The sequence below is a fragment of the Zingiber officinale genome, chromosome 6B (genome assembly GCF_018446385.1).
Source record: "Zingiber officinale cultivar Zhangliang chromosome 6B, Zo_v1.1, whole genome shotgun sequence".
NCBI classification, from domain to species: Eukaryota; Viridiplantae; Streptophyta; class Magnoliopsida; order Zingiberales; family Zingiberaceae; genus Zingiber; species Zingiber officinale.
This window is the reverse complement of record NC_055996.1, coordinates 11,235,310-11,251,905: the sequence shown is the minus strand read 5'-3', so window position 1 is coordinate 11,251,905 and position 16,596 is coordinate 11,235,310. Positions and strand designations below refer to the sequence as shown.

Below are 16,596 nucleotides of genomic sequence, written 5' to 3'. Positions count from 1 at the left end.
ACTTGACTGTGTTGTTTTCGTACGCTGCGTTAATATAAAATTCTGTCTCTGCTAATGTTACTTCTCCGCACGCATTTCTCCCGAGTGGTATTCAGTAGTCCTTGGGCCGGGAAGTTAATAGTCGCCGGTCCGACTCAGGGATTTAACGTCGCCGCTCGACGGTCTTCAAGCCGGGGGGTTTATAGTCGTCGGTCCGACTCTAGAGTTTAACGTGACCGCTCGATGGTCTTCAAGCCGGGGGGTTTATAGTCGTCGATCCGACTCTAGAGTTTAATGTCGCCGCTCAACGGTCTTCAAGCCGGGGGGTTTATAGTCGCCGGTCCGACTCTAGAGTTTAATGTCGCTGCTCCGACTCTAGAGTTTAACGTCGCCGCTCGACGGTCTTCAAGCCGGGGGGTTTATAGTCACCGGTCCGACTCTAGAGTTTAACGTTGCCGTTCGACGGTCTTCAAGCCGAGGGGTTTATAGTCGCCGATCCGACTTTAGAGTTTAACGTCGCCGCTCGACGGTCTTCTAGGCGCTTTGCCATTCGGTGTCAAATGCTCATATCCTTTGTCTTTTTTAATTTTTACTCCTGCAACCAAAGGATACAGACGAATGGAGCATACATGAAATAAATTACACTGGCGCACATTTTACCCCGCTCGATACAGCTGGAGGTGGTTTGCGCTCCATGGTCGTTCTAATCGCCGTCCACCCTCATCTTCCAGGTAGTATGCACCCGATCGGAGCTTTTCGACGACTCTGAAGGGCCCCGCCCAGGGAGCTTCCATCTTGCTCACATCGCCGACCGGCTTCACCTTCTTCCATACCAGGTCGTCGACCTGGAATACTCTGGGAATTACACGTCTGTTGTAATTCTTCTTCATTCTTTGCATGTACGCCATCAGCCGGATGGCTGCTTTAGCTCGCGCCTCGTCCACTAGGTCCAGCTCCAACTGTCTCCGATCGGCATTGTCCCCATCGTAGTTCTGGATCCGATCGGACTCGACTCCGACTGGGACGACCGCCTCGCCCCCGTACACCAAGTGGAACGGTGTCACCCTCGTTCCCTCCTTTGGGGTTGTGCGAATGGCCCATAGCACGCCAGGCAACTCGTCCACCCAGCTTCCTCCCATGTGATCGAGCCGAACCTGAAGCATTCGCAGGATCTCCGGATTGACTACCTCGACTTGACCGTTGCTCTGAGGATACGCCACGGAAGTGAAGTGTTGTTCGATGTCGTATCCCTTGCACCATTCTCCGAGCTGCTGATCAACGAACTGCCGCCCGTTATCCGAAATGAGCCGACGAGGAATGCCAAATCGACAAATTATGTGCTGCCAGATGAACTTCTTGACCATCTGCTCGGTTATTTTGGCCAGTGGTTCGGCTTCGACCCACTTGGAAAAATAGTCGACCGCCACTAATAAAAACCTCCGCTGCCCCGTCGCTATAGGGAAAGGTCCCACTATATCCATACCCCACTGGTCGAACGGGCAGGACACAGTAGATGCCTTCATCCTCTCCGTTGGCCTATGGGAGAAGCTGTGGAACTTCTGACAGGAAAGGCATGTGGCGACGGTCCAAGTGGCGTCTTCCTGTAGAGTTGACCAGAAGTATCCGGCCAGCAGGATCTTCCTAGCCAACGATCGTCTGCCCGGATGACCTCCGCAAGATCCTTGATGTACTTCCTGGAGAATATATTCTGCATCTTCCGAGCTGACACACTTCAGCAGCGGGCGGGAGAACGCCTTTTTGTAAAACTGGTCCCCAATGAGTGTGAACCGGCCGGCTCTTCTCCTCAATAGTTGGGCTTCCTCCCGATCGGACGGCGTGACCTCCGAACATAAAAATTTTATTATGGTTGTTCTCCAATCGCTCGGGAATGTGAGGTCTTCCATCCGGTCGATGTGCTCCACTAAGGACACCTGCTCAATTGGTTGTTGGATGACGATCGGCGATATTGAGCTAGCGAGCTTAGCTAATTCGTCTGCTGACTGGTTCTCGGCTCGAGGGATCTTCTGTATGACAACCTCGATGAAGTTAGTTCTGAGCTTTTCAAAGGCCTCCGCGTAGAGCCGGAGCCTTGCGTTGTTTATCTCGAAGGACCCTGAGAGTTGCTGAGCAGCCAATTGGGAGTCAGAATACAGTATCACCCGGCGGGCTCCCACATGTCGCGCGGCCTGTAGGCCGGCTATGAGGGCCTCATATTCCGCCTCATTATTTGTTGCCTGGTAATCCAGACGGACGGATAGATGCATCCGCTCTTCTTGAGGAGAAAGCAGCAGAATACCAATTCCGCTACCGAGCTGGGTGGATGACCCGTCCACAAATACTTTCCACGAAGCTTCGGGCTCAGGATTGTGTACCTCCGTTACAAAATCTTCCAAGGACTGCGCCTTAATCGCCGAACGGGCTTGATACTGAATGTCGAATTCACTGAGCTCCATCGTCCATTTGATGAGCCGCCCGGATGCCTCTGGATTCAGGAGCACTCTTCCCAGCGGGCTATTTGTCATAACGATGATCGTATGCGCCAAGAAATACGGGCGGAGTCTACGAGCGGTGAGAACTAAAGCGAACGCAAGCTTCTCGAGGCCAGTGTAGCGAGACTCGGCATCTTTTGAAATGTGACTCGGGAAATACACGGGCTGCTCTTCGCTTCCTTTCACCAGCGCCGAGCTGACAGCATGCTCCATGGAGGACAGGTATATGCGGAGCGGCTCACCTACGCTTGGCTTAGCCAGCACAGGTAAAGAATTCAGGTATATCTTCAGCTCCTCGAACGCCCGATCGCACTCCTCGTCCCATTAGAATTTTGTAGCTCTTCGCAGGATCTTGAAGAAAGGGAGACTCCGGTCGGCCGTTCTAGAGATGAATCGCGATAGAGCCATTATCCGACCGGTAAGACGTTGAACTTCCCTCAGATTTCTGGGGGGCGTCATATCTTGCAGTGCTTTAACCTTGCTAGGGTTTGCCTCAATACCCCGCTCGGTGACAATGTATTCCAGGAAACGCCCTCCTTTTGCTCCGAATAAACACTTTTGTGGGTTCAGCTTGACTCCGTACTTCCTTAGTGTCTGGAAGGTTTCCTCTATATCTTTGCAAAGATCTGCCGCTCGGAGTGATTTGATGAGTATATCGTCTACGTAGACCTCCAAGTTGTGCCCGATCTACCCCCGGAACACTTTGTTCATCAGCCGTTGATATGTTGTGCCAGCATTCTTTAACCCGAACGGCATCATGTTGTAACAGTAAGTGTCGTTTGCGGTGACGAAGCTGACTTTCTCTTGGTCTTCTCGGGCAAGCGGCACCTGGTGGTAACCCTGATAGACATCCAGCATGCATATCAGCTCGCACCCGGCGGTAGAGTCTACTAGTTGATCGATCCGGGGTAAAGGGTAGAAATCCTTTGGGCATGCCTTGTTCAGGTCCCAGAAGTCGATGCAGACCCTCCATTTGTTGCCCGACTTGGAGATTAGTACCACATTTGCAAGTCAGCTTGGGAATTGTACCTCCCGTATGTGGCCGGCCTCCAGGAGCTTCTCTACTTCCGCTCGGATGATGACATTCTGTTCAGCACTGAAGTCCCTCTTCCTTTGCTTCACTGGCCGGGTGTCCTGTCCGACATGAAGCTCGTGCTGCGCTACGCTCGGCGAGACCCCCGGCAACTCGTGAGTCGACCAAGCAAAGACGTCGCAGTTTTGTTGGAGACATTTGATCAGCTCCTCCTTCTGCCTTGCCTCCAGGTCGGATGCTATGAAAGTCGTGGCCTCCGGTCGGGCAGGGTGGATTTGTACTTCCTCTTTTTCCTCGTAAATTAATGTAGGGGGTTTTTCAATTATAGCGTTTACCTCGACTCGTGGCACTTTCCGAGCGCCTCTAGCTTTGGCTCGGACCATCTCTATATAGCACCGCGGGGCTGCCAGCTGGTCTCCTCGGACCTCCCCTACTTGATCTTCTACTGGGAACTTGATTTTCTGGCAGAAGGTGGAGACGACCGCTCGGAACTCGTTGAGAGTCGGTCGCCCCAAGATCACATTGTACGCGGAGGGAGCGTTGACTAAGATGAAGTTAGTAGTCCGTGTTCTTCTGAGCGGCTCCTCTCCCAGCGAGATAGCCAGCCGGACCTGTCCGACCGACAAAACTTCATTACCGGTGAACCCGTAGAGGGGAGTTGTCATCAGCAGCAACTCGGCTCAGTCGATTTGCAATTGGTCGAAGGCCTTCTGGAAGATTATGTTGACCGAGCTGCCTGTATCAATAAAGATGCGGTGAATAGTGTAGTTAGCTATTACCGCTCGGATGATGAGGGCGTCATCATGCGGGACTTCGACTCCCTCGAGGCCCCTAGGCCCAAAGCTGATCTCGGGTCCGTTCGCCCGCTCCTGACTACAGCCAACCGCATGGATCGTAAGCTTCCTCGCATACGCCTTCCTTGCCCTGTTGGAGTCACCTCCGGTTGGTCCACCAGCGATGATGTTGATTTCTCCTCGGGACGTGTTGCTTCTATTCTCTTCCTCCTGAGCGGATTGCCTGGGACGCTCGTGAGATGCCCGAGGTTGAGTCTTGGGTTGTTGATGATGTTGCCGCTCGGGGGACTCCCTCCCTACACGTCGACCGGGGCTCTTTTGTCGGTGTCGCTGGTCCGGCGACGGTGATCTGCGGCGATAATTCCTAGGCGTAGGATGAGCGATTGGGGGGAGGCTCCGACAATCGCGTGTGTTGTGGGTTGCTGACTGATGGAGCGAACAAAACATGGGAGTCCATATCTTCCCTTTTGGCTTAGGCCGATCGGCCGCTACTTGTTGAATGGCGTGCGGCCTTGCTTGCTGATGAGGTTGGGCTGCTTCTGCCCGAGGTCCTCTAGGTGGATGGTAGCTAGTAGGAGGCTTCCGCTCAGCTGAGGTCGGTGGTTCAGATGGTGCTTTCTTCCTTCTGGCCGCCTGGGCCTCCTCTACGTTGATATATTCATTGACCTTGTGCAGCATATGGTCGTAGTCATGAGGAGGCTTTCTGATGAGCGAGCGGAAGAAATCACCGTCTACAAGCACTTGCGTGAACGCATTCATCATAGTCTCTGAAGTGATCGTCGGGATGTCCATGGCCACCTGGTTGAAACGCTAGATGTAGGCTTGGAGTGACTCCTTTGAGCCTTGTTTGATGGCGAACAGGCTGACACTGGTCTTCTGGTAGCGCCTGCTGCTTGCGAAATGATGGAGGAAAGTTGTGCGGAACTCTTTGAAGCTCGTGATCGACCCGTCCGGCAACCTCCGGAACCATCGTTGCGCCGATCCAGAAAGGGTGGTGAGGAACACCCGGCACTTCACACCATCCGTATATTGATGCAAAGTGGTTGTGTTGTCGAACTTACCCAAATGGTCATTCGGGTCGGTGGTCTCATTGTATTCCCCAATCGCCGGGGGCGTGTAGTGCCTTGGCAGTGGGTCTCTCAGGATGGCGTCGTAGAATTGTCGGTTGATCCGCTCAGGTGACAGGTCCGCTCGAGGCGCCTTGCCCTTTCTATTGTCTCGAACGGGAGCTTCGTCGGATGAAGATCCTCGGTCGAGGTTGACCTGAGCAACTTCTGACGGTGTTTGGAATAAAGCTCGATGGAATGGTATCGGGGCGGGCAGGGTTTCCACCTGGGTGCCGGTCGGACCTTTCTTTTGGCCCCATATTGAGAGCTGCTCCGGCCGGTCTTCTGGTGCCGCTCGACCACCCGATGCCGACGTTGCTTGTTGTGCCATCCGATCGGCTTGGGCCTTCTGCTGTTGCTCGACAATCTTTGTCGCTCGCACTTGGACGAGCGCGTCTAGTTCTTCGGGAGAGAGCGTCACCATGAGTTGGCGTCCAGCTTCTTCCATCGTCTCTACTCGGATTCAGGTATGTTCCCACAAACAGCGCCAATTTGATCCTGTCCGAGCATTAAGTCGACAGACGCTGGGGGGCGTGGCGCTCTCCGCTGACTCCGAGTGGTGATGTGGATCTCCGGCGAACCTGCAAAGAAGCCGAGCCGGGAGGGGGTTCCCGGCAACGACCCTCCGATGCTCAAGTCAGGCGAAGAAGAAAAGAGGCAGAGTAACTGTGGCTACAGTGATGAGAATTCTCCTTACCTCCGTCGAAGTTTGGGGTCCTTATATAGGACCCCGGGGAGGCATGGGCACACTTCTCGATGTGTACACGCTTCCCCAAACATACCTCCAAATGAGTGTGTCAGAAAAGCATATCTGACGCCATTCCGCAATCGTCCGAGCATATCCTTGACGTGACGGTGGAAACTTCCACCGTACTATACTCTGTCCGGTTCAGCCGCCGACCATGCTGCTTGTCGGCGGCAGACGTCTCGAGGATGATGTTACCAGCTGGCCCTTTCGTCTTTTTGCGTCTCTTGTCGGTTCTAGGGCCAAGCGATCCGGCCGCTCGACGCTCCCAGCACTCGAGTACGTATATGTATTGGACCGAGCGGGAAGATCCTCGGTCCTGTGCTCGGATGGGATCACACCTCAATGATCTGTACTTCGAGTGGTATGTCCGCTCGGCCCATAAGCTCCTTTACCTTAAGCGTCGGAAGCTCAACCTGTGGTCAAGCTATATTTCGATCGGCCTGGAGGACACCCTGTCGTCCGATCAGATGTTCTGTCTGCTCGGTAAGACCTTGGGGCCACCCCTATTGACCTTTGACCTCCACGTGTCGTTGACCACCGCCGACGTGGGGCCCTGTCCTTACCACCGGATCAGACCGAAATCGACTGATAGACCTACAAATCTCAGAATGACATAAAATCAATTCCTATTTGTTCGTTTAGTCATCTTGATTATTAAAATGCTATCAAAAATTAATTTGACCTAATATATTGAGAACAGTGATTTTTTTTAATACGAATCAATCAAAATCGACTAAAAAAATCGATTCGACTGATAAAAAATTGACTCAATTGGGAACAATAGCAGGGGCAAAAATAGAAATGGGTATCTAATTTGGTCATTTATAAACTACCCTAAGTTCGATAAAAAATTGTTTGAAAAAAAACACCCCTTTGCGCACTAAAAAAAATTTGCATACTTTAGAATTTCAAAATTGAAATTTATGAATAATTAATTTGCGAATGCATAAAAAATGAGTAATTAATCATTAAAAAGACCATTAAAATTTATGTTTATGCATATATCTTCGTTACAAAATATAATTTCTTTGTATTATAATACACAAAAACCTCATGCCTATGACGACTAACCTTCTCCTTACGATAAAAGGTGATTCGTTCATCTCTAGCATCTCTGTCAATTCATCTACAGGTTAACATGGAAAAGGTAAATCATGAATGATTATTAGCCTTGGACAATTGATAGAGGGGAGGATAGACACTCGACTAGTAATCACGGATGACTACTAACCTTAGACAGTTGATAGAGGGGAGGATAGACACCCGACTAGTAATTACGAATGACTACTAACATTGGACAATTGATAAAAGGAAGGATAGACATCCGACTACTAATCAAGATTTTATCTCAAATCTCATTGTGACAATACTATAATACGCTAGTCAACTGTCTGTCCACTAACCATCTCCATTAGTGTGGAGCGAATAACCGCTCTCAGGAAAAAACTTTTCAATTAACTATAAATTCACCCTATGAGTTAATTCATCCTATGATTTATTTCTGTTCATATAACTTAGAAACGAATTTATTTCTGTTCATATAACTTAGAAACGGACTAATATCGAACGTGAGTAATCAAATTTTACTACAATTATGAAGCAAATAACGCCCAAGAGTTTGTTGAAAGCTGACGTAAAAAATACTCAACTTTGTGGTCCAAAACAAATGGAGATTATGATCGTGAGGGAAAAGATAACTAGAAAGAGCAGAAATCAAAAGCTTTGCAGTAGATCAGACAAATGAAATTACATAAACCTATAACAGAGTATTGACATGCGTTCATGAGGCAACATCGACAGGAATTTTGATACTGAATAAAATCGAACGCAGTAGCAAGATGTGAATTGCCGAGAAGCCCTTGCGGCATTTAAGCAAGATAGCGGTACAGTTTCCTGTCTGCTTTATCCCTTTCTAAGAACTCTCGCTCGATGAGAGACTCGATTCTTTTCTTTATCACAACTGGGTTTGGCAGGAATCGAGATTGCAGTTGTGATGTGACTTCAGTTACTATGGTATTATGATCTAACACCCTTCTGGATTTCATAATCCTCACGATTGCAGCTTCGATCTGAGGTTTACGGTCTTCTTCGACTCTTTGACGTGTCTCCTGCTTCTCAGGCTCTGACTCCTTTTGTGCTGCCACGGTACCTATCTTTACCTTGATGAACTTGCTTGTGAACTTGTCATTGAAGTAGAAAGCATCGTCTTCAGCTATGTCTTTGCTCATTGGTTCCTTGCGAAGGACATTCTTACCTTTGACACAGGCGATAGATTGAAGACAGCGCTTCAGATCCGATGCTGGGATTTCTGTGGCCTGCTCAATTTCTTTGTATGACAACCGCTCCGCAGAATTGAACAACATGAGAATACACATTTGGTAGGTTGAAACATTCAGCTCGTGCTTCTGGCCCTTGCCAAATGTTGCTTTAATGTCCGCTGTGCCCATATTTGTTTGCCAAGTCAATCTCCTTCCAGTATGAGTTCCAAGATAATATGTTCGAAACTTCTCGCATATGCCAATAATTTCAGGTGGAAGATTGCATGGTGGACTAGGCTGTGTTGGCCATGAACCAGTCGTGAGAACTTGCACGGCCAGGGTAGGGCCATCTCCAATCTCAGCATGTTGACTTGCATAGAACCCTTGCAAAGTATCCACAGATGTCTTCATGTCGGTAAACATGCCTTCCAATTTTGAAGTAAACTGATATCCACATTCTGTCTTGAGCTTAACAATCATACTTCTTTCCACATCATCAGAGACAGTTTTTCCAGAAAGAAGCCTCTTTGCCAAATGTTGTTTGTAGTACTTCTCAAATACGTCCTTCTCCTGCAAATAGCGGAACAACATCATCACTTTGTCCAACACAACCTCCACATCCTCTTCAGTTACGCCTTTCAGTCCTTTACGAAGCTTATCGTCAACATAAAGGGAAATGAACTCAGGGGACCGGTTGTTCAAGTTAATGAAGTATTCGAATGAAGAGTTCAAAGCATTTTGGAAGGTTTTGTCATTGTTAAATGATTTACTGATGATCATATCATATTTATCCTTCTCATCCAACAGATGTTGAACAAAGTCCACTGGATCTTTTAATTTTTCAGGGTCACTAACTAACTGCCTTCCAGTTTCTCGTAGGTGGGCAGTCATTACATCTCTAATTGTTGAAAGCCCATCAGTGACACGACGAAATAAACTGTACATCCTGGCCAAATCTTCATACTTGTCATCTACAAGCATATTCACAAGACCAGAATTCTCCATGTGAACCAGTCTCTGCATGTGGTTGGCAATCATCTCCCCCTCTACTACACTAGTTATTTTCACTTCACTTGCACTGTCAAGGTAGTGGGAAACCCTTTCGGTTTCTTCGCTGAGTCGTTTCTCAGCTTTCCTCAGGTACTCACCACAATCACAGCACTCTATGAGTTGCTGGGACTCGCCACTGTAAAAACTTGCAGAAACTTCTAAAAATGGCTTCTCAAAATCTTCTTGGTACACAGGTCCAAGGTCCATCAACATTTTTGTTATATTCCTCATAAGTCCTCGGTTAATTACCTCACCTTTTCTCTCCCTGTGTATAAGGTCAAGGAGTGTATCCAGTAACCTGGACTGAATTTTACTGGAATGAATGATGTTATCTCTCCATAGATTCAACCCAAGATCATGAACAGGTGTCCTGCCGCTAGAGGGTACAAATGTCCTATCCATGTACATCATTATGTCACGGATCATCTGCAATGCCTTGTTGTGCTCTCCCCATTTTCTGTCGAGCTCCTCTAGAAATAAACTTCCCTGAGCATCTTCGATTGATTTTGCAATTTCCTTTAGGTGCCCTGTCATAGTGGTTACAAGTCCAGAGTAAAGTTTTTCTCCGTACTTGTGGAGCACCATATTGTAAGCATTCCTGAAGTCAAGTTACCAAAAACTTGATATGAGAGAAATAAAATAAAAGATTTGTCCCCTCAAATTCTCTTGAAGGGAATTTACACCATGTCATAACAAAATGTCAAAGGAAATAGTAGAACTGCCAAAATCAATTGACCGTGTAGTAATATTTAGCACACACACAGAGTCCTTTTGATGGACTAAAATCAATATATTCATTATGGAGTAAAGATTTAATTTGGACTGGAAGCTAAAGGATTGAGTGTAAGGCAACCCCAAATAAGTGGGACAAAACATGGCTTGATGATGATATGATATAAAGGATGAGCCTAGCTTTAAAAGCCATGCTTTCCATGCCAATCTGACATGATTGTTATTAGTCTAAGCATTTTGCATGTTGATAACCAACTAAAGGTGGAGTTATAATTTAAGTTGGATTTACATATCAAGGGTGAGTATAGATTTAATAGATATATGTTAGTCATGCTTCCATTTCAATTGGGCATGTGCTTCATATAATTCATATGAATAAAAGCACAAAGGGAGACACATAAAGATAATCAAATGGGCATAATTCTAGAGAAGCAAATGGCCACCTTATTTATACTGATGAACATTTGTAAAGAACTTGGGCAAGTTAAGAAATAAGAAATGGAACATTTTCATTTGACATTTTGGCTCAGGATATTAAAAAATGATATGAAAAGTTAAAAAAATAAAATGTAAAATAATATGAAACGAAGTAAGCTAAATCATGTAATAAAATATAGAATTTATTGCCCTTCAATTGATGATATTGCAAACTCTAATATAATATTACTGAGCTGATCGCATAAGGCACTACAAACTCAGACATGCCTATATAATGCCAATAACACCAAGCCATAATTTCATAACCATGGTCTCAAGGTTTTAAAAATATATATCTAAATGGCATGCATCATATAGTGCATATGTAAAATGCATTCAGTATTAAATATTATAGAAATGTCTATACTGATTTCTAAAATATTTATCACTTGCAAGACGACAGTTTAAATTAATACTTACAAGTACAGTTTTAAATATTTTCTTTCTTCAGTAAAATTAATTATATTTCAATGTTTTTTAGGTGAAATGACTTAACAAGTTGTTGGGCAAAATGTGTCCTTTTATTGCAGAAGCTGAGCTACTACTTGTTTAGAGCTATACCTCAATTCTAACATTCAAATCATTCATATAGCTTTAATTCTGTTTATTCGAGCTTACTGTGGGATTTTGAATAACAATACTAACATAGCCTTGTTCTTTGGATGCCTTATGATTTGATTGTGTTGGGATCAATTAGACAGATTAGGGTGGTAAACAAGTTAAGTTTTGTGGTGTTCAAGTTTATTTGATAAAGTAACCAAGCCGAGCCAAACCGATCCTAAAATGAACCAAGCTTTTGAATGATTGTTCAAGCTTGGCTTGGTTTCTTTTTTATAAGCTTGAGTTTGATTCAAGCTTGGTTTGATTTTTTTAGATGTTATCGAACTCTCAATTCAAACTTGTTTAATTGTTTGAAACTTTTACATTTTAAGCTTGTTTGGTTGGTTATTGAGCTTGATAACACAAACTTATTTGTTCATTTTGAAACTTTTTTTATTTATTTAACAGGTTAATAGGAGTTTTATTGATAAACATGGTTCACAAATATTATTCGCGAATGTTATTCACAAACACTGTTCACGAACATTAATAAGCTGACACATATGTGTTCGAACATAAAGAAGCTCTTACCAATCCGAACACCAAACTTGTTCACGAACATTCGGTTCATTTACAGACAGTTAGATCATGCAATGAAAAGGAAATTATCATTCCATATTTATGGTCTCATGTATAAAGTTCCAAGTATATTACCCACAACATGTAGAAGTTTGACTAGTCAGGCATCTATTTACATGGTAATATACCCAATTATCACAAGCTAGGGGCCTTGTAAGTACCATTTTGTAATGTTTAGTGTTGGATAAGTTAAGTGGTTATGTGGGTTTCACTTTCAGAGTGATTAGCTGATGCCTGGACTGTCTATAAACATAACATAATTTCATTGATAGCTAAAAATACAAGTTAAAGCTGTCTTCACCTATTGTCACTAAAAGATGAAGGAAATTAAAAAAGGAGAGAATGTGAGGAGTTTTACAGAAGATCCAGAACTCTCTTGTTTTCCAATGGGTTCTCTCTGTCCCTGTGCATATAAAAGTATTGTGGACAGTTTATATCCAGAAGTGACCGAAAATAAACAACTATTTAGTAAACACAATTTGCACATTGTTTGGTGGTATCCATTAGTGACTTTGCATTTTCTGTATGCACGTATCATTGTTTATAAGATGGTAACGAGTGGTGATTTTTAAATTTCTGATAAGCTAAACCTCAAATTGACCAAATTATGTTGTTCTAAACCATGGTAGATCTTGAAACAAAAAAAATCCAATCAATAAATTTCCCCGATTCACTCATATAGACCCACAGAAATAAGATGACTATACAGATGTGTCCACAGTAATGAACTTTGAACATCATCATTATGTCAATGAAAAAAAAAATCTTAATAGAACTTGTGTAATCTATGTTTCTGTTCAACAGTTATACCCTTTCTGATGTTTTAAGAAGATATTGTCTCTAACATCAACAATAGTGGCACCCATACAGTCTATAGTGAGATATACAGGCACACCATTGTTGGTTTGCAAGACATTCAACCGATTTTGCATGAAAATCCACTTCTCTTGTTTCATGCATTTACCCCTCAGATTATATGCAACTTATTTAGCAATCTAATATTACTTACCAATGTTATGACTTATGACATCCCATAATCAGCAGTAAACATAGTCAAAAATAACTGTGAATTAACAAAAACTGAATGATGGTCTAAAATGATCAAAACAGAGAAAATGTTAATGATTTAATGTGCCTACATATGACAGTACAGACTATATAGAATAAAGAGAGGACTGACAATGATGAGTAAACAAAAAGGACCAAATGTGAGAACAAGGCCTACTGACCAGAAGGAAAAAAATATATACATCAATTAATTAAAATTAAGCAAAGTTAATTTTGGTCCTAGTTTATGTTAATTAAGAACTAAGAGACAACAAAATAGAATCCAATTTAAGTATATTAAAAAGGAAAAATATGTGTTACACTTTCTCTAATAAAAAGAATCAACCTGACTTAAGTCTGATCTAGACACAGAAATACAAAATAAACCATACACGGATTTTAATAGAATTAGACTTTCTCTAATAAAATGATTCAACTTCACTCAGATCTAGACAGTGTCACAGAATAAATCATACACTGAAATTAGCTAGAAGTGGTAATAACTAACATGCAAAAACATGTAATATGAAACAGAGACAGGAGAATAAAAAAATCAATGTCTGAGCCTAAGAATCCCAGGTACTTGGTGCAGCAAATAAAAAGCTTAAATTGAGTATTGTAGATACCAATTTCACTCATTTTCAGGAAAATCTTAAAGCCTACTACCCAACAGCTAGCTTAATTGATTAAGGCTGTCCCATTGATACAATATCACTGACAATCAAGGAAGGCCAAGAGTATTCACCAGGCAAAGTGAATACAATCATGAGAAAAATGGCCACTTACCAATACTCTTAAATGGATAATATTCAACTCACTGTGTACTCATCAGCAAATGTTATGAACTCGCTACTCACTTTCATGGCGATGGTATGCGTACAGTGACAATAAACCAGTGTTATAGAACCATCTGAGAGCTTCAAGTTTCCCAGATACTAGAGTAATACCTAGCTCGGGTTTCAATTTAAAACACAAAATCTCATTCAGGCGGAAAAAAGAGAGAGTATATATATCTATATAATAATTAACGAAATGGATGAGAAGACCGATGGCGGCAATGAATCAAAAAAGCAAGGAGATCGCTGAACCTGTACAGTTCCTCGAAGCTGAGGCCGCTTGCGTTGTGGTTGTAAATCTCGTGGATGGCATGCTCCAACACCTTCCATGTCCGTTCAGCGTACTTGGGATCGATCTCCACCCGGTGCTTGAACGCTTCGATCTTGAAGGTCCGCCTCTTCTGGGCGCTCATCCTCGCCGCGGTAGTTTGCCGTGAGTTGCCGCCCCCTTTTCCTCGAATTTATTGATGGAGATCGCCTCCGGTGGCCCTCGATCAAGCCTAGGCCTTGACAGAGGTCAATCGGTTGCCTGCCGCCGGGAGGAAACGCACGCTGCAGGGATCGGAGGCTAGGGTTTGAAGAAAAGGGAGGGAGGGCGACGAGAGGAGGAAGAGAGAAAGTGGGGAGGCGAGAAAGAAATGGGGCGAAGAATCAAGTAAATTTCTGAGTTTAGGTTTTTTATATAAATGTAATTTAACTTTTTTTATTTGACTAATGGACCCTTCTCCCTCCCTTCTTCCTTCACCTTCCTTTGCCCCCGAGATTATGATGCAGCGACAGAATATTCAAATTATCATCTAAATATCTACGGTTTGAGCCTCAACTATAACGAATTTGTAAAAAAAAATTCCTCCAAATGGAGCGCGCAAAAGGATGTTAGGCTCCTGGGCTGCCCGCTGCGAGTGCTTCCCGATTTACCCTGGTGGCCGATGGAAAACTTCCATGAGGTCGGGTCGATCACCCCAGGCTCGATGTTACCCAACCTGATTAATCATTTTTTTTCCTTCACCTTTCTTTCCTTGTGCAATGTTCTAAATGATCATCGAGGAGGCCACCTAAATGGGAAACCGACGTCAACTGCATCATCTTTACTTGATGTGATACTTTATACGATAACTCATCTCCTTTTATCATCGCCGAACCACCATCGTCATCAATATTATCATCATTATTGGTGCAATTTTCCTACATTAAGATGGACCAATTTTACTAAATTTGAATTGGCTCAAACTTAAGTCTTGATATTTGACAATATATAAATATTATAGGTACAATTGTCTATTTGGGGAGATTGGTCAAGGTTGACCAATGTGACGTGAAGAAGAGTCAAGTAGGTTAAGGTTGACCAGATACTTGTCTGGGAAATCCTAACAGGAGGTTATGGAAAGGCAAGACTAATGAGAAAGTTAGCAAAAAAAAATCCAAGTGAGACAGTGTTGGTCGGACACTTGGTGTGAAAAGTCCTAGTGAGTGAAGTTAGACAGATAAAAAGTCCTGGTGAGTGAAGTCAGACAGTTGGAAAAGCCTAGTGAGTTAAGGTAGGCAGAAGAGAAGTCCTGGTGAGTGAAGCCGGACAGTGAAAATCTAGGTGGGTCAATGTTTGATCGGACACATGGTGATAGAAGTTCAAGTGGGTCAAGGCTGATCGGACACTTGGCACAAGATAGTAAGTTCAAGTGGGTCAAAAGATTGACTGAACACTTTGTACGAGGAGGAAAGTCTAAGTGGATCAAAGGATTGGTCGGACACTTGATAAAGAAGTCCCATCAGGTTAAGAATGATTGGATGCTAGATAAGGAGGAGTCTCAACATGCCACGGTTGGCTGAATGTTGGGTAAACGAACCCTAGACTTAGGTTTGGAAGTTAGGGTTTAGTAATCGATTACTGCAATCGCTTAAACCTATTTCCACGAAGTGCATAAAGAGGTCCATAATCAATTAAGTTAATCGATTATGCGTTCTTAACCGATTACGATAATCGATTAAGCTAGGATTTCATGAAGGCACAGAGGCTTTGGTAAGCGATTAAGCTGTTGACTTAATCGCTCATGACCGATGATCGTGCGAACAGAGAGTCTCCTAATCGATTAGGAAGGCATAATCGATTAGGGTAATCAATTATGACTGAAAAACTGGTCGTTGAGCGGCCGATAAAAGGGTTTATGTGCATTGTTCATATAAGATCCTTCCTTCCACTCTCTTCACCGAGCTCAGATCATCACCACTAGTTCTTGAAGCTTATTTGAGACAAGTGTTGCTGCACTTATAAGGTCAAGAGGCGTTCCCAAACAAGAAGAAGAAGCTAGCTAGGGCTTCATGTGGGTAAATCTTGTAAGATTTCTATTGTATTTGCTTCTCTTTTATTCTTGTTGTAGTGTGAGCTTGTACAAGGTTTCTTCGCCTCTGGAGTGTTTCTGAAGGAGTATTTTATAGTGGATGTGTGAGTGAGGGTCAGATCATTAGATTAACCACCTCTTCTTGAGGTGAATACCAAGTAAATCCTTGGCGTTAGCGTTTGCTTGAATGTTTTCCATTGCAAGAACTCATCGACCAAGCGAACGGAGCTAATCACTCCCCCCTCTAACTCCCGAAGTGTTCCAACAATCGTTTTGCCATCATGACGTGTCCAGACGCATCGCACGAGCCCAAATGCGTCACTCAAGCTTAGTGAGGGGCCTGGACGCGTCCAAACATGTCGCTTGAGCTCGACGAAGGATCTGAAAGCATCGCTCAAGCACAACGACATCGTCCAAGACCTTCAATGGGCAACGTGTTCGGACGTGTCACATGTTCTCGGTGATTCATCCAAACTCGTCGTCCGACTAAAATAGGGTACTCAGGTAAGTTGTAAGTTAGGATTTAATTAAA

The 16,596-nt window shown here is 44.2% G+C and overlaps 1 protein-coding gene across 1 annotated transcript; it reads right to left on the bottom strand.

The window, feature by feature from the left end:
• Nucleotides 1-7,847: 7,847 nt before the first annotated feature.
• On the bottom strand, nt 7,848-14,387 carry LOC121991963 (cullin-3B-like). Its single transcript, XM_042546050.1, has 2 exons — nt 13,981-14,387; nt 7,848-10,055 (listed from the first exon to the last, which is right to left on the bottom strand). The coding sequence occupies exons 1-2, from the start codon at nt 14,139-14,141 to the stop codon at nt 8,018-8,020; spliced, it is 2,199 nt and encodes a 732-aa protein (XP_042401984.1). The 5' UTR covers nt 14,142-14,387; the 3' UTR covers nt 7,848-8,017.
• Between the last annotated feature and the right edge of the window lie 2,209 nt (nt 14,388-16,596).

What these genes read in the sequence shown, in the direction of transcription:
- LOC121991963 (XM_042546050.1), bottom strand. Translation starts at nt 14,141, where the DNA reads ATGAGCGCCCAGAAGAGGCGGACCTTCAAGATCGAAGCGTTCAAGCAC. An exon ending in AGCTTCGAGGAACTGTACAG is followed by an intron (nt 10,056 to 13,980) that starts GTTCAGCGATCT and finishes ACTTGACTTCAG; the next exon opens with GAATGCTTACAATATGGTGC.